This window comes from Nesoenas mayeri (genome assembly GCF_963082525.1).
Source record: "Nesoenas mayeri genome assembly, chromosome: 19".
NCBI lineage: Eukaryota > Metazoa > Chordata > Aves > Columbiformes > Columbidae > Nesoenas > Nesoenas mayeri.
This window is the reverse complement of record NC_137568.1, coordinates 10,634,601-10,656,765: the sequence shown is the minus strand read 5'-3', so window position 1 is coordinate 10,656,765 and position 22,165 is coordinate 10,634,601. Positions and strand designations below refer to the sequence as shown.

Here is a 22,165-nt window from a genome sequence, read left to right as displayed (position 1 = left end):
AAGACAGCACCTTCCTACCCATCGCCAGAAAAGGGGATAACATCTGGGCAATGCCTCTGCACCTTTAACTGTCCAAGCTGCAGCAGGGTCCGGTGGTGAGGACTCAGTCATTCAGCAGCAATTTGAAGGGAAAAAAAAGATAGGATCAAATGTTGATCCTTCAGAATTTACCAGGCTGCCTCTGACTGCAGACGGAGCACGTACGCTCTTTCCTTAAGTGGACTGATAAGCGCTCTGAATCAGTATTAACACATGCCAGACGCTGGGGAATCATCTCCCACTTATGGCAATTACCAGGATGTCCCAGAATCCAATAAAGCAACTGAGAAGATGAGCATCTGGTGGTGGTTGTCAGGCCCCGGCACAGCTAGATAAATCTGTGTAATAAAGAGGCATGATTTTTCTTCTTTTTTCCTTGAGTCATATGCCATTTAACACTGGATATGTGTGTCTCGTCCTCCCTTTGGGGGGTCTCCTGTGGAGGAGATGAGCAGAGCATACTTCCTCCAGTGGGATGCTGAGCTGTGGTCCCCCGACCCTGACCTTTGTCTGCTGAAATCCAGGTACCACCTTTTGATCCCCCAACCCCATCAGCATCACCCAGCTGCTGTTCTTCAGAGGGAACTGTGCAAAGCAATCCCGCAGAGCCATCAACCAGCATCTCCAGCCAGAGAAACCACCATCTCCCTCCCTCTGACCTTGTCCACACTTCCAGCCAAGGGCAAAACCCCACAGCTCGAGATAACAGAATCCGCCACGTGTTCAGATTTGTTAAAATACATTAAAAAAGTGGTGAAGCAGTGAAGGTTACTTCCTACATAAATCAGCCAAAAAATAATCATCATGCACAGGGAACACTGTGGATTACGCAACAGCGATCCCATCGAGCACAAACACGGGGCAAACACATCGCTGAACAGCATTTTAAAAATACTTAATGGATGATTCCTAGAAGGAATAGCCAGCAAATTTTATTCATGTTCAAGGCAGCAGAGCTGAGCTATATTTAATAGAGGGAAGACGATAAAAGTAATCTCCAAAGGTCTGATAATGCAGACTTCGTGCTTAGATACACTTGGGTACATCTTTATGTGATAAATGCCAGCGTAGCTACAAGGATGTTTTTCTGGGTTTGGATAGCAATTCAGGGACTCATTGGTTTTAAGATCAGAAATAGCCATGAAAACATCTCGTATGAGCTGCTCTCCAACACAACCCAAAATGTTTCACCCAATAACTGAACAGAGATGCAGGTTTGATAATTTGGAGATATTTGTGATGGGTGACACTCCAGACTTCACCTGAGACAAGGGCCAGCCCAGCTCCATTCACCCTCACTGCCAGGGACCTTCTCTGCGGTGTTTTGGGGATGGAAAAGGGCTCAGCATGGCCAAGGACCCTGGTCCTCCCAGGAGCCCTCAGCTTAACTAAACCAGACCATTTCACCTGGTTCAGAGACCTCTACACTGTTAAATAACATACAGAGTCAGCATCGCCCCAGACCACAGAGCCAGGCTGCCGTGGGCGTTTTGCTCCAGCAAGGTCTGTACATGGGAAGGAAGAGGAAGAGCGTGTGTTTGCCCAGCTGGATGCTTTCAGAAAACACGTCCCTCTTGGTGCCTCTGGGTATGTGTCTGCAAAGTGCTGAACAACAGGAAATCGTTTGACTTGTATCAGACCAAATCCAGAGTGTATCAACCCTGCAATTAGCTATAATTAGAAATCCGCTCCGGCAGCGCCCCCCCAGGCAGAATCCATACCCACCCACACGGTGCTGAACTGATGCTGGTAGAGAAATGCATGATGAGCACCCAGCCAGGGGCGTCCCATGTGCTGACCACAGGTCCCTGTCCCCCACTTACACCAGGGCTCACCCATCACCTCCCAGATGCTGATGGAGGAAATGGTTTGTACCACAGAGTCACAGAATCATTTTGGTTGGAAAAGACTGAGTGCTCACCCATGGGTGGTCACTAAGGGTTAATAAGGAGGAATGAGTTGAATAACAGCTGAATTTTGTGCTGATAAGAGAGTCTTCTTTCTGAGCCTCATTAAAACCACCCTGATTATTTTCTTGCTTCAAAAAAATATTTTATTGCTCGTTCTGCAGCAAGACAGTGAGTTTTCTGTGTCTGCCTTGGGATCAACTAATCCCTACACAGTAACTGACCCCTAAAGCTGGGCTAGAGGGCAGGTTAAGTCAAAGATCGCCATTCTGACTCAAGAACCCATGTTTGCAATGCTGGGGGCGTTTTATACAAAGCCATTTTAACCTACATGAAGTCCCAGTGCCATAATTGCATCTTAATTTGATCTGAACACAACTGTGCTGAAGACAGATAGAGGATCCTCCTGCGCGAACACACGCAGGCTCCGCAGCTCTTCGGCAGGGCGCTAATTCTCTGCTTGTGCAAGAAATTCACTGGTTCTCCTTATTTTACATCCCACTAGCAAAAAAAAACCCTCAACATTACTGTTGACTTCCAACAAAGTGAGAAAACAGGAAGCAAAGCTGACAAGCAGTTAAGGACCAAATCATTCAAGCTGTTCTCATGGCAAGAACACTGGATGAGCCGCAGGCAGTCAACCCGGGTCTTGATTACCCAGATCCAGCAAACATATGTACTCTGGCATCGTTGGGAACGGAGCAGTTGTCCTCTTGAGGTCCTTCCCCGCTCCTCCATTTGTCCTGACTTCTTTTTTTTTCAATTTATGTTGCATTTATTGCAGAATAAACCATTTAATAAATTCTTGTGGCGTAGCTCCCTACACAAGTGCACTGTTCCAAAATCATTACTTTTATTACTGAATACTATGTCCACCAAGAGCGCTCCCTGAGAAGAGTTATTGCCAAACAGCCCGTTCCCATCAGCCACCAGCACCAAGGCAAGGTTAGAATGACCCCAGTGAGCAGCAGAGATTCATACAGTCAGGAAGGGGAAAACAAATACAAACACCACCAAAAATGGGGTGGGTGGGGGGAAGTAAGAGCAGAGCAGGGAGGTGGCAGCACAAAGGGTGCCCAGGACAAGGATCTTCCCCCCCAGCTGATATTGCATTATCCACACACCTGCAGCATCCTTACCTAGTGGGAAGCAACAGATGCTGCTCTGCCATTTGCTGTTGATCACCTAATTTACTAGTGCTTTTTATTAGACATTTTTAATTATGTATTGAAGTTGTAAGGGTTTTCCTCCCCTCAGTATAACCAACAATACTGAATAATGTTTGTGACTGAGTCTTTTCTTGCCCTTGCAGTTTTGAAACACAAGGGCATTAAAAAAGAAAATCAATGTATACAGAGGTGCTGGAATGAAACACTGATTTATTATTATTATTATTATTAGGTATAGGCCTTCCTTTTGAAACTTGTTACTAATTCCCAACCCAAATAAGTGCATTGTTGACTTCAGACTGAAGTTTGGGAGACTAAGTCGACAAAAACATGTCCCCAGTATAAACTAAAATAATCCAATCCTTACCTGCTTTAACAGTTTCGCTTTATCTTCCCACTAAAGAGACAGCCATAATTTTACAGCCTCTCTGCCTGTGGTTTTCACTGGGACAAGCTCTGCAATCATAATAGCAAACTGCAGCCAAGATTGTGTAGTTTCCTCTAAATAATCTAAAGCACTCTTCTTGCAGACAAAGAGAAGTCAGCCAGCCTCCTTCGTGAAGGGGCATAACGTACAAACTCCATTTAAATAATGAGATAACTTATTATCTACTGATAAATTAATGCTTTTTTTTTGGGAGAGAGAGAGAGAGAGAATACATACTCTTACTCTTGAGGATAAGGGTGTCCCAGTTGCTACCACAACCCACCATGCTCCAAAAATGGAGATTGCCTATTTTCTTTTGTGGTCTGGATGAGCTGGTGCTGGGCTGGGAGTCAGAGGTTTGGGATCTGCCTATGATTTTCCCCATCAATGGAAGAAAGTACAAAGTCCTTAATTTCCTCTGTTTTGTCATTGTCCCATCCACTGACATGCTTTTAAATCATTATATAGGGAGTCCCACACCAGCCCTCAGTGGTTTTGCTAAGAAACCAGTGGGCAGATGAGCTACTGCAAGATCTGGGAAACGTCACGGCAGCTTTGGAGGGAGGTTCAAACCCTCTGCCCTGGGTTTGGATGCCCAGCAGCCCAGCCAGTGGCAAAGGGAACATCTGTGTCTCTTCCCAGCCCTTCTGCTTGGGTTCCACTGCACTGTCTGCTAACAATAGAAAAAATAATAAAAGTTCCTCTCTTTGAAAGCCATTAAAATAATAATAAAAAAATCTCTGCAAACAATCTGTGTTTTATCTTCTTAATGGCTCTAAAGACTCCACTTGTATCCAAAAATAATTGCACTCAGCAAGGGTTGAAGAATATTCTTTTCAAATCATGGACCAGCTGTTCCACTGAGACCATCACACAGTTAACTACCAATAAAAGTAATTCAACAAACTAAATACTGATTAAAGAAAGCACGTGTGCAGCCCATTTGCAGACAAGAAATGTGATTTGCTGTGATTTAACCTCCAGCGACACCGACACGCTGTTCCCGTCCCCGGCAGAGGTGACGCCAGCCAGCGAGTCTGACTGCTGGGGACGACGGGTTTGTTTGTACTATGTCAGAAATCAGATCTTGTGAACTCAAGGCAAGCTGAGCCACTGGCTGGACAGTCCAACACCCCCAGTGTTGCTTCAGAGATCAGTGCTGGTTTCCAGTCTATCTCAGCACCTCCAAGACAAACAGTCCCATGTCACCCGCACTGCACGGGACAGAGTGGCAGCAATGAGAACAGTCAGCCCTGCACATGTGCAGGTCACCACCACCTTTCCCCACGAGCTCTGCTTGGTACAGACCTTTTTAAGGTTCCAAGGGTTGGTGTCCACCAGACAGACATCAGAGGAGAGCAGCTGGAAACTTCTCAGACCCCATGAGGTTTCAGGACCTGCTCACCATCCTGGGATGGGATGGTTTGGTGTTGGGATCGATCATGCGAACCTGCCACAGCCACCCAAGGTTTTGCTCTAAATACACATACCAGCTTCAAAGATGCTCAGAAGGAGAGAGGTGAGGGAGGAACAGCAAAGCTGTGCTGGAGGAGACAGCTTAGGAACAGCCCCAGCACACAACAGCTGCCCTCCTGGACCATGGAGGTGGTTTTGTCTTGTTTGTGCTTAGCGTGCAAAAGTTAGTTGCCAAGTAGGGTGGGAACCTCCAGGCCTCCTGAGCCCAGAGCAGCTCAGAGCTTTCCCAGGCCAAGGGGATAAGTCTTGAGGAGCAGCCAGAAGAGTGGAGGAGGAGAATGAACCCACGAGCTGGTGGGAGCTGCTGCTACCTTGGATGGGGGAAGCATCAGGGGGTGTCATACCTGGGGCATCTCTCACCTGCCCTGCAGCAAAGGAGGCTCCAGACCTCATTCCCACTTTGCACATCTCTAAACACTCCCTTTTAATAGGTGCCCAGGCTGGGACACAAGCCTTAGGTAACAAGAACCAACTACCCCCAATCTCTCCAGTTGCCCACATGCAGAGCTTTTATAGGCAGCACCGCTCCCTGATTGGCCCTTCCTGACCACGCCCACTGGGTGGGACTGCCCATTTATGGCTCCTCCCCAGCTGTGGCTCCTCCCCCTGGCCGTGGCTCCTCCCCCTGCCTGCACTGCGGGTGCTTTGCAGCAGCAAAGGGGGATCTAAAGAGCTGTGAAATCCAGATGGCAAGATAAAGTCCCTTCAAGATCTATAATTTTACAAAAGCCTCACTGCTCATCAAACGGTCTCACGGTATTTTTAACGTCTGACACATCAGCACAGACATAATGTTGCTTGCGCTAGACAAACAGCGACTTACTGAGAAAAACAAAAGAAAATTAATTTCACGCTTTTGCTGTTACAATGGTGAGATGAAGATATAATGAGCCCACAGAACAGTGAGAAAAGTAAGAGTCTTCCTATTCAACTTTAGGTGTAGATTTTTTCAAATAAGAAAGCAACTTTGAAATGAATCAGAAAATGAATGGGGTCAGGATAATTTACTCAGTTTCCATTTCTCAATAACACGTGCAGTGCCTTCAGCAGATAAGTGTAGTATTTACCCAAAATACCACTCAGGTTTATCACAAGAACAGATTGTTTTGCTCTGCGGGTGATTGTTTTGCTGCCATGTGAGGGGTTTGGGTCTGGGAGTGGGTGCGATGGGCTCGGATACATCGGGACAGTGAGGCAGCAAATGCAGAACTTGGCTCCTCCAATTCATATTTTTATTTCCTTCGTAATACTGTGTAGCTGCCTTGGCGTTTAATCCTTGTAATTAATGAGAGAGTGAGAAAGGGACAGTTCTCATCTCTTTCTCCCTTTTACAAACATGACAATCTGCAGGGTGGGACTGGGTGAGCTCTGTAGCTGTTCAAGTAGAATAAAACAGACAACACAGCAGACAGAAGCATTTACCTTTTGGCAAGTAAGAGGCATTTCTAAGGAAGATTATTTTTAAATCAATAATGTGTGAAAGAATTCAAATTACATACTTACATCTCCAAATATTTTAAGTTGTGTGCCTGGAAAAAAAGAGGAATCTCTTTTGTTTATTAAAAAATGACATTGAAAATGACCTGGCTGGTTCCTATCTGAAATACAAAAGAAGTCTTTCTTAGCAGGAGATGTCATCATACATTTATTTAAAGCTTTAATGATATGTTTGGGGACATCATCTACGTCTGAATATTTCTCCATTGCAGTTGTCTGGAAGAGGGAGAAGAGGGAGCCTTTTTTTTTAATCTTAAAATAGTAAATGAGGCCAATTATCTCATGGCAATTCCAAACGATAATTTGATTCCGCTTTAGCTGTCAGCATCCTATCAAAACACTTTTTACAGGTTAATTTTAGGAACACGTCCACCCGGCGCAGTCTGCTGGGATGAGCCCTGCGGAGCCTGGGGCTGCGATGCGGGATTTACCTCCCAGCCCTGGACCGCAGGGGCTGCTCGACCCCCAGTACAGCCCAGAACAGAGAGAACAGACCCAGAAAACAGAACATGGGGACATGCTGAGGGATGTTTCCTATGGGGACAGGCTGAGAGGGTTGGGGTGTTCAGCCTGGAGAAGAGAAAGCTCTGGGATGACCTAATTGAGGCCTTTCTGTGCTTAAAAGGGGAATACAAAAAAGCTGGGGACAGACTTTTTAGCAGGACCTGCTGCGGTAGGACAAGGGGTGATGGCTTTGAACTAAAGGGGGGGAGATTCAACCCAGACATGAGGAAGAGATGTTTTACAAGGAGGGGTGGTGGATGCCCCATCCCTGGAGACATCCCAGGCCAGGCTGGACGGGGCTCTGAGCAACCTGAGCTGGTGAAGATGTCCCTGCTCATGGCCGGGTGGTGGATTCAATGAACTTTGAAGGTCCCTCCAACCCAAACTGTTCTATGATCCCACGATTTTACAGTAGGAGCGATTTTGCATTCCAGCATGTTAGGAGCTGGCAGTCACTAACGCTTTGGGAAGGACCATAGTGCTTCCATTTATTACAGATTAATGGGATTGATTTATTATTTTTTGTTTCTTTTTAATTAGTCTCATTAGAAGCGAAACAATCTTCCCGTGGAGCATGCAAATGACACAAAGACACAGGCCCAGCTGATGTTTTGTTCCTGGTGCATTTGCTCAGAATTAATGTTGCAAACCAGGAAAGATTTAATAATGGTTTCTGGGATAGATTAGCAATGGGGAAACAGCTCAAGGAGGATTAAGAGAGAAGCAAGTATTAGCCAGTTTTTTGATGGAGTGTTTGTCAAAAGTTGCTCTTTAAGTTTGAAGTGAGCCAATGAGTGCTCTTCAGAGGGCTGACGGCCGCAGAACAGGGTTTGTTCCTGGTGATTCATTCGGGTTTGTTGAAATCCAGAGTTTGTTGTTAACTTCAGCTGGTTAATCTCATCTTTTTTAAAATTAAAAAAAAAAGAAGAATCCTATTGTCAGTCCCAGGCCGCTGCTTATTATTGGGCTTAGGATGACGCTGGCCTGGGGAAGCTGCCAAGCTGCCCAGCCCATGGAAGAGCTGAGGACCTGGGTGTCCCCGCGCAGAACGCGTTCCTGCAGCCCAACACCCCTCTGCTTTCTCCTAAGCAACGTGGCCAGAGAGCTGATTATTTTTCCTCTCTTTACACCCCATTTTATGTCCTGAAAGCACCTTCTCTCCTTTGGTATCAGCAGGATCAGTGCTAAAGCTGGTGGGACAGATGCTTGGCCAACAAAGCTCCACTGCTGCCTGTTCGCATGGCCCCAAAACCCCCATCCCAGCACAATTCCCGGAGCTCCCCTTTGAGGTTCTGCATGCAAACTGAACTCTGCTCCAGCCAGCTGAAAACACAATTGACTTTTCCCTCTTTCTGCAGTTTATTTTCTGTTCTCTCCGGAGCAGAGTGCTGGAGCCTGGCTAGTCTAGTCACGTTCCCTTTGTTTACAGCCAGTTTCTCCTCCGTTTCCCTCCCTTGGCCTGGTGCTCCTCAACCTGTTCCTCGCTGGGTTCTCCCGGGTCCCAGCCCAAGCATATCCCCACCGCCAAGCCTCCCCCAGCAACTGCAGGGAGGAGTTTCCTCCGCTATATTTTTTTTTTGTAATTAAGAAAATAAAAGCAGAGTCTGAAGCATGTGCTGAAGAGCATCGCAGAAGGGCTGCAATCCCAGATCCAGGGCTGGGGTCCACCCGAAGACCCCCGGGGGTGTTTGAGCCCCTCGTCCCCACACCCCGACTCAAACACCGCCCCAAGTCACCTGCGGCAGCGACACTCGCCAGCTCCCAGCTCCTGCCACAGGTTTTGGCCGGGTGGACTCTCCGCTTTGGGGAGCGGGGGCAAAGCCCCGCTGGGGGATCCGAGGGGTGCGGGCAGCCGGGGGGAGCCCGGGCGGCTCGGGCCGCTGCGAAGGGACGGGCGGCAGAGCCCGGGGCCGCTCGGCTGGGTCTCGGGGACAGCCCGTGTCCGCACCCCGAGCCCTGCCCGGGCCCCCCGGGCTCCCTTCACCCCGTTCCCCATCCCCGATCCCCCCGCCCCGGCCGCTCCCCGATCGCCCGCCCTGCCCGGTCTCCGCCCCGAGGTGCCCGCAACCCCCCGGCTCCGCCACTCGAGCTCCCCCGTGCGCTCTGGCCCGGGGAGGCGGCGGCGGCGCCGGCTGCTCCCCGCACCTGGAGCTGTCCCTGTGCCCGCGGCTGCCGGTTCCCCGCACCGGCCATGCCGGGGCCGCGCCGGGACCGCCCGGTTGTGCTGCTGCTGCTCGGAGCGCTGCTGGCGGCCGATCTCTACTTCCACCTCTGGCCGCGGGCGCGGCGGGAGCTGGCGGGGGAAGTCCCGGGCTGTCCCTGTCGCCGCCGCCGCCCCGCGCCCGCCGCCCCCCCGCCCCGCGCCCGCGCAGCCTCCGCGCTGCGGCGCCTCTTCGCCCACCCGCTGTACCGCGCCGCCGCCCCGCCGGGCCCCGCCGAGCCGCTGCTGGGCCCCCGCGAAGCCCTGCGCTACTACCGGCGGAAGGCGGCTCGTTGGAACAGGTGCGTCCCGCCGACACGGCACCCCCTCCCCGGGAACCCCCTCCCCGAGCGCCCCCTCTCCGGGCATCCCGTGGGCACCCCCTGCATGGGCACCCCCTGGCGCACCCTGCATGAGCATCCCAAGCGCAGATACCCCCCAGGCACCCCCTCGCCAAGCACCTCCCGCACAGGTACCCCCTGCACGGGAATCTCCTGGGCGCCCCCTCCCCGGGCACTCCCTGCATGAGCCCCCTCTCTCTGGGCACTCCTACCACCTTCCCCCTGCACAGGTACCCCACCATCACCCCGCTCTGGGCAGCTCTCCCGGGCACCCCTTCTCAAGCTCCCCCTGCCTGGGCACACCCCCCCGGGTGCCCCCTCGCGTCCCCAGCCCGGCTTGTGCTCCGTTTCCTGGCTCTGTGCCCCAACCATCCTTCCCATCACCCCCCTCCCCACAACCAGAACCCCACGGACTGAGCTGAGGGAGGGCTGTGGGGACGGGACTTCCTGGGGTGCTCCCGCTGCACTGTAAGATCCTCATGGGAGGGGAAAGGTGGCTGCGGGGGCACAGGGTGAGACCCTGTGAGCCAGGTCCTCCCATTGACAAGGGTCTCCTTTGCTCTGTGCCACCTTTTCGGCTCGGGGCAGAAGGGGAGTCAGCCCCCAGGCACTGAACCCCGAAGCTGGTTCCCTGCATCCACCCACCGTTAGACTCACCTGCAAGGGACAGCAGCATCTCCTGGGGACCACTGCAGAGGTCCCTGTCCCAGCACTTTCCCGCTGCCCAGGTTTGGTTCCCAGTGTCAGAATTGGTCCCTGCTCCTCCCACCATCTGTGTGCTCCTTGCTGAGCCGCATGGGCAGGATTTCCAAGTTCCCACTTTCTCCACTTCGATGCATATTCCCCTTATTCCTGTGGGACTCACCCAGCTCCAGTTTCAGGCATGATTTGGCGGAGGAGATGATGGGAAGTGATAATGGAAGGAACCAAAGAATGACCTCCGTGGGCAGAGCAGCACCCAGGGCCTGGAGCCACCCCACGTTCTTGAGTGGGGTCACCCTGCAAGGCTCATCCCTTGCCTGAGTCAGTCTGGAGCAGGTTGAATCCTTCTTCCCATCACTTGAAGTCCGTGAGCGGCGGGTTTGGGTATCCTTGAGGACACACACCATGGCCAAAGTGCCACGGACCCCCCTCAAGTGCATCTTCTTGGCGCTGAGCAATGCCTCCTGAAGACACGGGGATTTTGGCAGCAAGACGGATGTTTCCCAAGCAAAACCTGGTGAGGATGAGGGATTTAAACTGAAGCAGCTCATAGCATGTACTTGATGGCTTCTCAAGCACCACCAGAAGCCCTGAGCACCCAATGCCACGTGCTGGCAGCAGCGCTGGCATCACACCCATACCAGCCTCACTGACGGGACAACCCCGGCTGTTTGGTAACAAGTCTGCATTTCCTGGCTTTATTTCCTGCTTTGTTGAAATGTGCCATTATTTGCAACAAAGCTGTGGCTGCATGTTGCCTTCTATTCTGAGGTTTGGTTACGATGTGGCCGGGAGGAAAGCTGCGGTGCCGTTTGCCCTTGATTAACTTCACTTTGCACCTCCGGGAAGGAGAAGGGAGGCAGAGTATTGATCATTCCTCAGTCACTTTGAAATGAAATATATGGTGCTCAGTAGCTGGTAAAGCCTTCAAATAGCGTGCACGGGCCGAGGGGACACAGAACCGCTCCTGCCATTGGCACTGCAAATCAAACATGTAATAAGACGGCACCTGCCAGCGCTGATGTGTTTTGTGAGATGGTTTGTTTGCTGTGGGCACATAAGGATTTCTGCCTCACCAGAAGCATCGCAGAGCCTGTGTCTTCGACATGGGTGGTGGAAGAGCTGTCTCTGTTTGCCAAGAGGGAAGAGCACCCAGGAACGTGTGGGTTTCTCTCTGCCAGCTCACAGAGTGATCCCAGGACGCAGCCCGTTTCGGGTACCACGTGTCCCACCTCCACGGCGGCTACTGCCTGTCACCGCGCTTTTCCCAGCACTTCAATTAGGACCGAGAGTTTGATTGCAGGATGCAGAACCAGCTGGAGAGAATGATGGGGATGCAGGAAGGAAATGGCAAAAAAAAAACCATCCACACCTCTTCAAATCCCAAAAAGAAAAAACCCTTAAAAACTCCAGAGCTTATTTTTATCCTTGAAGGAACAGTTTCAAAACCCCAAACTCTAACTGGTTCGGTGCCGGGGGAGGCACGTGGTGAGTGGCCACCGGTGGGCTGTCCCCAGTGTCACCCCACACCGAGCCCCTCGCAGCCAGTGAGCTGGGGCAACCCTAGGGCTATTTATAGTGAGTTAGAAATGACCCCGGCTTTTATATCATTATGTCTTTCGCAGAGCTTTGCTTTTACAGGGAAATATTTCAGGAATCCTGAAGGAAAGGGAGAAGCAGAGGCAGCTGTATTTTGGGTCTAAAGGCTGGAAAAGGGGCTCGCTGGCCCCGCAGCAGCTCGCCTGGGTCAGGGACCCAGTGGGCACCAGGCTGGGAAGAAGCTGCTGTTTGGGAACTGCCCCCCCTTGCAAAACCACTGCATTTTTTTCCCCATCAGTAATCTGTTGCTCACCGCCACCCCGGGGGGGGAACAACCCGTGTTTATGGGAGGCAGGACAGCAAATATGGTAAAATATTCAGGCAGCTTCCCTAGGGAAAAATCCTAAGTTGTTGTTCTGAATTACACAGGGGACTTTATTGCCCCTTGCCGTGATGAGGGGGAGTTAAGGTCGTGCCTCAAAAACTCATCCACATTAAACCAGCTCAATGGAGAAATGCTCCGGCACCCTCGTTCCTGGCCACGGGCAGGTGGACTTCACGCTGCGCCTGAGCCGATCCGCCTGAAAGGCAAATACATGAGGAGAGGGACCGGGCTGCTCCGTCCTGCAGGTGTTCCCTGGCTCCTTTTCCTAGATTTCTCCCAGGACGTTCCTGCCAGGAGGTTCATCTCTTGCTCATGGTTAGAATGGACAAACCACACTGTTTAACCTGCTGGGATGGAGAAGGATCATGGCAAAAATCAACACAACCAATGCTTTCCTGCTGGTTTGAAGCAAAAAAAACCCCAGTAACACTCAAGAGGCAGAGCACTTCCCAGCCACCAGCACCGGCTTCGTGGTGGAAAAAAACTGCAGAAGAACTAAAGGAGAGCAGGGAAAAGTCCCCTTTCATCTTTTGTATTTCCCTGAGCGCGTTTTGCTGAGGGTCTGCACTGGGTCTATAGTGAGTTGTGTGGCGTCTCCCTCTCTCCAGCCGCTCCATCCCAGCCCTGGTTCATGCCCGGCTCGTTATCAGCCCCCAGCTCCCAGTTTCTTTCACAGATGGATCTTGGCACTTTTAGTGCAAACTGGACTTCGTTTTCCCTTTATCAGGACCGGCTACTCCACACACAGCTCGGCCGGCGTTAATCAGAAACTATTGCTCTCTCCTCCACCGGGTGGAATAAGTGACCTTTCAGTTGCAGTTTAGCAAAGCGTGGGGCCCGGCTGTGGAGGTCTCAGGGTCAAGGAAAATGCTGATCAATTGGAGAGACATTTGGGGTTTATCATTGAACCTGGGAGACCCCTTTGGCTCCACCTGCCAAGAAAGGGCTGGGTCAGCCTTGATTTAAAGAGGAGATGGGCAGGACGCTGCTGGACAGCATTGAACATCCTTGCTCACTGGACTGAGGGCTATGAATCTGGTCACAGAAACTGTAGCTCTTAGTGATTTTTTTTCATGCCTGGGATCTCCAGCTTCAGCGAAAAACTCAGGTGAAGAAGTAACAACTGTAAAGACAGTGCTCTGTGGAGACTCCCCCAGACGAGACCCTGTTGTTCTCCCGGCTCTCTGGACACCTCCCTGCACAGTCAAGACCCAGGTTACCTGCTGTCACATCACGTCCCCTCCCCAAGTCCAGCCTGGAGCCTGCAGTCCCCCAGGAAGCTCTTCATCCATCCCACGGGCAGCTCTTGCGGTGCTGGATGTGCGGTTTAACTCCAGCTGTGCCCTTACATCTCTGCTGGTCCTGATGTGGCGAGGAAAAGACAACAGAATCCCTTGTGCTCCCGCTTGAGGCTGCTTTCCAAAGGGCAGAAGTCACAATTTGTGAGACCTTTGACCATCTCAGTCATTGCTCCCTGCCACAGTTTCCCCTGGGGTAGCACCCTTACCCACTCTGAGACCCCCAGCTCCGCTCCCTGCACCCTCTGGGCTGGGCACAGCCATGGTTTCCATCCCGTGGCTCATCCCCATCACTGTCACCACTCTCTTCCAGGCGACACAAGCTGTACCGGGAGGAGCTGAACCTCACGTCACCGGCGGCACCTCTGCCCCTGCGGCCAGAGGCCAGTTGGCTCCAGTTCCATTTGGGCATCACCCGGGACGGGCTCTACCCCCGTGCCAGCCCCATCATCAACCGGCTCCTCCAGGACATGCAGGACCTCACCACCATCAGCGCCGGTAAACGGGGATGTGGGGAGCTGCATGGGGCTGGGGGCTCCGGCCCCCCAGGACACTTTTGGGAACAAGCCCAGGGGTGTCACTCACCAGAGGACACCCCGAGCCATGTGCTGGCATCCCAACAGGTTTTGTGCTGCGTGGTCGCCGTGTCCTTACCTTGAGGTGGGGGGAGGACCGGGTTGTGGCCCTTCATGCAGCATTTTTTGGTGCCAGCCATGCTGGGGACCCATTTCATGGCAGTTTAATCCCAACCTGCTGCTCAGCCCCCCACCAGGGGACCGTACCCCTCCTTGTGCACCAATGGCACGGGGGCTGCCAGACTGGGTCGGGGGGCAGGCAGGGACGGGCAGGGACAGGGTGGTCAGCAGCAAGACAGGGAGCCCGGGGCGGGTCTCACAGCTCCTCCTGCCCTTGCAGACTACAGCCAGGATGAGAAGGCGCTGCTGGGGGCCTGCGACTGCAGCCAGGGTGAGTGCGGTGCTGCGGGTCCCTGCTGTCCCCACCCCACCATCGCTTCTGCTGACCCCAGCCCCCAACCCCTCTCTATCCCAACCTCAGCAAGGGAAATGCAATGCCAGGCTCTTCTTCCAATTAAAGCTGGAAGGAGCTGGGGAATGCACTTACTGGGAGGGGGGAACACACCGAATTGTGCCCAAGTGTGTAACCGTTGCCTCACCAAGTCCCCTTTCCTCCCCAAGTGGTGAAGCCCAGCGGTGTGCACCTGAAGCTGGTCCTCAGGTTCCAGGATTTTGGGAAAGCCATGTTCAAGCCCATGAGGTAAGGCACACCGGCAGAGCCCCCCGAGCCCCCCGCAGGACCAAGGAGCCCCGCAGCGTGGGGTGCGAGCATCCTCGGCAGGGACAGCCGCACCACAGCCGCATCTTTCCTCTCCTGCGCTCAGCTACCCTGACAGCTGAAAAGCTTTACTTATCATTGGCTCTTTGTGCCATCCCAGAGCCAAACGTGGGTAAATCCCGCTGTTCCCTCCCTGCTTAGTGATGCTGGAAATGTCTCAGTTCAGAGATGCAAGATGGCAAAGGACCTTGGGACACTTTGCCATTAGGGATTGCCCATTTCTTCCTCTCCCCCAGCTGACTTTGTGTTTTACCTTGCATTCTCCTCGGATTCCCCAGAGGATTTCCCAGAAATAAGCCATCAGTCCCGGTCACCTCAAGCAGGAGTTTTAAATTGCTTCTGCGCTTATTTGTAGCCCCTTGGGACCGTTCGGTGACAGCGCAGCGGCGGGATGGTTTGTTCTGTGGGAAGCAGCCGGCTCGTCTCCCCTGCGGTTCCATTCACTCTGCCTGGTGTCCCGCAGGTCTGGGAGGAGAAGGAAAGTGTCCATGCAGGCAGCTGAGCCAGGAGGGCTCAGCAGCACCTCTGGGCTTTCCTGCAATACACGACTGCTCGGGAGGCTGTACTTGCAAATGCACATGCTGCACATATTGGGGTGCAGACAGAAAATGAAATTAAATGAACTAGTGCTCCCATCTCAGGGATGTGAGGGCATCGCGAGGAGTGCAGCACAGCCTGTAGCATCCCCCGGCATTAGACCCACTCAGAACGCTGTCCTAAGTGGGCCTGAACTCTGGCACAAAAGGTTTTGAAGGCCAGGGTCAGCCTTTCCATCCCCCTCACCCATGGAGCACCAAGACAGGGCACACGTGCTGCCCCTGGCACAGCAGGTGACGGCACATGACGGCTGGTCCCAGGTGCGCTGTCTTTGTGCCACCACTTTGTGCCCAGGCTGCCTGGCAGCCGTGCCTGGTTCCATTAACCCCCTTGGTCCCTCCCAGGCAGAAACGAGAGGAAGAGACACCTGAGGACTTTTTCTACTTCGTTGACTTCCAGCGGCACAACGCTGAGATCGCTGCCTTCCACCTGGACAGGTAAGGACCTGCCTGGCGCCTGGTCCTCTGCCCATGGACAGCCTGGGCGGGGGAACCTCAGGACATGAGGAACATTGTGCTGAGCCCTGCAGAGCTGCTTGGCCTTCCATAAGTGATCACTTTGCAGCACCTTTTGGGAGCTGCTGCATTGTTATACTTGGGGATGGGGCAGCTCTGGCTCTCACCTGAAGCCCAGGAACAGGCTGGCAGATGAAGCTCAGGTTGGGAACGGCTCAGGTGTTTGTCACATGTGGTCCTTCCTGTGCATCCAAGTGCAAAGATGAGCTGGATCCCCTCCCGCTGAGAGAGTGCCATGGTCCTTCTGCAATCGAGGCGCGTTTTGGGTTGAGATAAACTGCGGCGAAGCAGTTTCAATCCTTCAGCTAGTGAGCAATTAACATGGCACCTCTTCCCAGTAGGCTTTGCATGTAATAAAATCCAAAATATTAATAGCCTTATTAGATGAGGAGGGCAGCAGCCACCTTCCCTTCGATGAACATGGAGGGAAAGCGATCCCTGCTGAGGATGGTGGGCGAGGGGCTCCAGTTCCTGAGCCCAGCTTAGGTGAGAATCAGGACTAGACTGTGAGTCCTGTAGCTCAAACTCTGAGCGAGGGAGCGAAGAGCTGAATTCCCAGCTCTGCCCCTACGTCCCCACAGCGACTCTGCTTGACTCACCTCCCCTCAGCTCGCTCCAGCGCCAGGAAAATGAGGCTGGACTGCTTTGCTGAAGCACTTTGTGGTTTTTAGAGCTGAAAGATGCTAGATGAAGCAAGTGATATTTTTTTTTTCTTTAAACATCATTGCTCAATAAGTGACAGGCTAAATCCTGCTTTGTGCCGGGTTCTCAGGAGCAGAGGGCATTACCCAGGGAGCAAAGCGCGACGTGAGCTTGCTCACCCCGTGTTGCTGACTCAGCCATCAACAGCAGCTTTGCACTCACTGACACGAATGCCTTCCTGCTCCAGGCCCTGATTCTTTGAAGAATATTTGAGATGAATCAGCTGGCCGTGGGTGCCTCGCAGTGGGGTGATGCCTCCTCCCCTCCCGCTGTCTCAGCCGCGTTGTGCCCAGCTCAACTCATCCTTTGCTGTGTCCAAACCAGCATCGTAGAAGGGCCTGAAGGGCTGTTCTGGCTCCTGAAGGACCCGCTTGTGTGTGAGGGGATGGGAGAGACCAGTTATGAAAAATACACGAATCCTGGAGAACATCCAGATTGCTCCAGGCGGCAGCTATTAAAATACCAAAATACGAACTCAGCTGTGTTTTGGTCCAAAAGGTAAAATGATCCTGGCTATTTCTGGCTAGAAAGAAGCTGGGAGAAAAAAAAACAACAACTCCCTGTGTGTGCAATCATCAAAAGGCCCCTGGTTCACCAGCGGAAGGCATGAGGGCAGCATCTGCTGTCCCATGTCCCCCTCCTGTGCAGTGACGTCCCTTTGCACCACGGGCTCTGAGCCTCTGTCCTTTTTGTGCAGGATCCTGGATTTCCGGAGGGTTCCCCCCACAGTCGGGAGGTTAATCAACGTCACCAAGGAGATCCTGGAGGTCACCAAGAATGAGATCCTGCAGAGTGTGTTCTTTGTCTCACCAGGTAGGCAAGTGCTTGGCTGCTGTGGGCTGGGAGATGTGTTGGTCCGTGGTGGGAAGGGCAAGATCTACCAGCAACCAGGACTGCTGGGACTCGTGCTGTCAAGCAGAAATTAAATCCTTGGGTGACATGTGCACAAAGCCATGGTGACAGCAGAGGTGACCCTCAGCCTCCAGCTGGAACCATCTGCCCGATCTTCTCACCTGCCCAACTTTTCCCCTACCATGGGACCAGGTCTGTTCGTTGACCAGAATCCAGGTGTTGTCCATGACTTGGCAGTTTCACATCTATGATGTGGTTGATGGGGAAGATCTCAGTCCAGGCCACCTTCCAGCCTCTTGCAGATCGTAACTCCTTTCCCTGTTCTCCCCTCTCTTCTCTCCCCAGCCAGCAACGTCTGCTTCTTCGCCAAGTGCCCATACATGTGCAAGACGGAGTACGCGGTGTGTGGGAACCCTCACCTCCTGGAAGGGTCCCTCTCCGCCTTCCTGCCGTCCCTCAACCTGGCGCCACGACTCTCCATCCCAAACCCATGGATCCGCTCCTACTCATTTGACGGAAAAGAGGAGTAAGTGGGTAAATGATGTTGCTTCCCACATCTGCATCGCAGGGAGAAGGAGCAGGGGACAAACATACAGAAATTGCACGTCCAGGCAGAGCAAGGCCAAGGTTCAGAGACTGCCCATAATTAGTCTAATAGCTCTCAATGCCTGGGCATCAGCTGGGGTTGACTTCCAGTCTCCTGCCTGCACAAGGAAGGAGATTTAAATCCTCCTCCTCTCCATCTCTGCATGGGAGAGCAGCTTTGGGGTGCAGGTGGGACATGGCAACAGCGACCCCCAATTGCATCTCCCCCTTCTCCTCCATCTCCTGCAGGTGGGAGGTGAATCCGCTCTACTGCGACACGGTGAGGGAGATCTACCCCTACAGCAGCGGCAACCGGCTGCTGAACATCATTGACATGGCCATATTTGACTTCTTAATAGGTATGATCAAGGGGGAAATAACTTTCCTTCCATGTGGGTCTTCAGCATCAGTCTGTCTGTCCTCACACAGCATGGTATTTCCCAAAGCCATCCCTTCTGCTCCAGAGGCAGTTTGCGGGGGGCTGCTGTCCTCCCACAGCCAGTGCACCCTCTCCTCATGTGCAGGCAAGGGGGAGCCCCCAGGTCCACCCTACACGCTCCCCAGGGGCGGCCATGGGATGAAGGCAGCAGCTCTGAGCATCTTAGACTCAAGGCAACAAGGATTTTGTGCAGATCTGAAAGAAAACACAGGATCATTTAGAAAACGACTTGGTCATGGGAAACTGTTTCTTTGTCTGCCCTTCACCAGGGAACATGGACCGTCACCATTATGAGATGTTCACCAAGTTTGGGGACGATGGGTTCCTCTTACATCTGGACAACGCCCGAGGGTGAGGCTGGGGGAAGATGCAGGTCGGTGGGGAAGGAGGTGGGGAAGGAGGTGGGCAGCACCAAAACTCTGCGCTCTCTGCTCACCCCCAGGTTCGGGCGCCATTCCCACGACGAACCCTCCATCCTGGCCCCGCTGTCGCAGTGCTGCGTGTGAGTACCAGCCCCATCTTCCTGCCCAGACACACTGCTGCTGGGTGTCACCCACGCCTGGCTCCATCAGCTTAGGAATCACAACTTGGCCCTGAAATATCCCCTTTTTAGGGGATAAGCTTCTATATCAGAATTTGAAGCTCCACGGTGCTGCAGCCCGCAACAGCGTCATACAACTGTCCCTCCTGTTGAAGCTAAACGGCCTTACAAGGGTAAAAGCTTCCACTGATAGACCAGGAGACAGTGTCTGTGGATCAAACCCTGCCAGAGGTGCCTCCTGGCACTTCTTAGCCCATCAACATGAGGTGCCATCAGTGCTATTGGTCTGACACAAAGCTCAGAAATCTCCATCCAAAAACCTGGTAGAACTTTGATACAGTTGATCAGGTTTCTTCTTCCCATGGCATTAAGGAGCAGCTCATGAATTTTACTATTTGAATCTTTTATTCCCCTTTTATTAAGGCACATAAATCATCAGCTGAAAGTTAAATTTAAGAGACAGAAAAGGCAGCTCTTGCCTGGGGTTTCTCTTTGGGATATGTCCAACCTGTTTCCTCCCTGTACCTGCCCCATCTCAGCCTGGGGAGTCACCGCATTCTCTCCGCACACACTTGTGTTCTGCCCGGTTCTCATGCAGCTGTGATAGCCCCAGAGCAGCCGCTGGGCCGATCCCCACGGGGTCAGACCATCCCGCCCTCCACCCCGAGCCCCGGCGCCGTTCGGCCCAGAGCAAACACAGCTGCTGTTTACCCGCAGAAGCAGAGCACACGCGTGCTGGGTGTTCACTGCTCCGTCTGCTCTGCACGAGGGTTCCCCGGCAGCAGCAACACCTCAGCCCTGCTCCTGCAGCCATTTGAAGCCTCACTGCCAGGCTTAGCACTTGGCCAATCTTTCATTTTATTAATTTTTTTAAATTTACAGGAATATTAACGCAAAAGGGACCTATAAGAAAGATAGGGACAGACTTCTTAGCAGGGCCTGTTGTGATGGGACAAGGAGTGATGGTTTTAAACTAAAGGAAGGAGAATCAGGCTGGACATGAGGAAGGAATTGTTGGCCCTGAGGGTGGTGAGAGCCTGGCCCAGGTTGCCCAGAGAGGTGGTGGATGAACCATCCCTGGAGACATCCCAGGCCAGGCTGGACGGGGCTCTGAGCACCCTGAGCTGGTGAAGATGTCCCTGCTCATGGCCGGGGTGGCACTGGATGGGCTTTGAACATCTCTTCCAAACCATTCTCCAATTCTATGATTCTCAACCAGGACAGGCACTGTTTCAGTCCCCTGTCCCCATGCCAGCACAGTGGAGGTGGCAGCCAGTCACAGCATCTTTGTGCAGCACAACGGGACATCCCTGAGCAGAGACGAGCGTCCCACCGGGATGCTCCAGCACCTGGAGTAATTCAGTGACTGCTTGGCCAGTCCCAGCAGCAGCAACAAGCGCTTCCCCTGGCATCCGAACAGCACACATGTCCCGTCGGAGCTGCAGGGCCAGGTCACTGCTCCCGGTCGGTGCCCTGGGTAAACAACAGGCACACAAAGGCAAATTCAGGAGCTGGTTAAAATGTTTCTGCCCGCACCTTTTTCCACCTGAAAATCCTGGCTCAAGCTCAATAGGAATGGCTCCATGGACACAAACTACTTCACTTCCAGAATTTAAAGGGTGATAATTAAAACCACTGATTGATTTCAGCGTTAGAGATGCTGAAGCCAAAACGCTTTCGCTGAGGATTAAACAAATGATTTCAGAATACTGAGTTTTGTTCCCAGAAGTGTTCCAGGATTACAGCTTTTCATCCCACTTTCTGTCAAAGCGAAATTACATTTAAATCTCAGTACCTCTTAAGATGAAAAGTCACAGTTATTCTTTTTGCTCAGAGTTTCGAGGGAAGATATTTTTCCTCATTCATGCCTTTCCATCATCCCTCCCCTTCTGCCCCCAGTCCATAAATGTCACCTTTGGGAACATGGGACCACCCTGCAGTAATCTGGGGAAGCAGGTCACTGCTGACTCAGAGGAAAAACACTCATTACTGAGAACTTCTGTCGTGTTTTCCTCTCTGATGACAGAAATCTACAGGACAAATACTCTGCAGCTTGGAAAAACAAAGGAAGAAGCAGAGCTTTCTGCAAAAATGTTCATTTCCTTCAGAAAGGAAAAGCTTTTGTTCCAAAGTTCTTTGTCCAGTATCTTTACCCATCTCTGCCCTCCCTCCTTCCCCTGCTGCCAAGGGGCTCAGACAGATGGGTCTTGCTCGGATGGCACAAAAGGTTTGCATTGAGATGTCTAATGTTTTCATTTTGTTTTTTCCTAGAATAAAGAGGACAACGTTACTACGACTCCAGCTCTTGGCTGAGGCCGAATATCGGCTCAGCGACGTGATGAGGGAATCGCTCCTCCAGGACCGCCTGGCCCCCGTCCTCACCGAACCCCATCTCCTGGCGCTGGACCGACGGTTACAGCTCGTCCTGGCAGCCGTCGGGAAATGCATAGACACGTATGGAGAAGCCAAGGTGGTGGCCAACGACACCATGCAGCCCGAGCCTCTCGCGTCCGACAGAGCGAAGCCGACCACCTAAACAGCCCTTAGGTCCTGCTCGGGGGTAGGGAAAACCCCTGCAAGGCAAGCGGCAGGTTTGAATAGCTGGTGGTTTCCACCTACAAACACTTGCAGAGACTGAGAGGGGAAACTCTGCAGATCTTCAAGAATCGCACTGGGCGTCTGTGCTGGGTGCCCAAGCGAAGCTGCGGCACTTGGCTGGGGAGTTGTGGTCTGAATGCAGCGGATCTTTACACTCTGAGCACCAGCTCTGGTGGAAAAAGCAGAGATACCTCCTGTTCTACGCTCGGTCGTGCCCTTGGGAGGGTGGGGGAACACATGGCCGCTAGTTTGCTGAACCCGCATGGGATCGCGGTCTTGCTGGCAAAGGACACCAACTACATCCAGGGATGAGGCCTGAATAAAGAGATGCCAAGAGAATTTTCCTCTTGTTAAGTCTATGTTCTGTAATCAAGACTGTGTATTTGAGAAAAGAGCAATCCCACCTCACCAGGGCAGTACCCACCACTGAGACAAGCTGGAACGTGGATTCAGACTGAAGAGCATCTGCACAGGGTTCACCAGACCCGTCCCTTGTCTC

General features: G+C 52.6%; 1 protein-coding gene across 1 annotated transcript; it reads left to right on the top strand.

Annotated features, from left to right (window-relative positions):
- Positions 1-9,210: 9,210 nt before the first annotated feature.
- Positions 9,211-21,604, top strand: FAM20A (FAM20A golgi associated secretory pathway pseudokinase; the record flags this gene model as incomplete). The annotated part of the gene is made up of 11 exons (XM_080356447.1): positions 9,211-9,521; positions 13,798-13,982; positions 14,400-14,450; positions 14,681-14,759; positions 15,779-15,871; positions 17,349-17,464; positions 17,849-18,029; positions 18,338-18,447; positions 18,797-18,878; positions 18,970-19,029; positions 21,340-21,604. The coding sequence occupies 11 exons, from the start codon at positions 9,211-9,213 to the stop codon at positions 21,602-21,604; spliced, it is 1,533 nt and encodes a 510-aa protein (XP_080212573.1).
- Between the last annotated feature and the right edge of the window lie 561 nt (positions 21,605-22,165).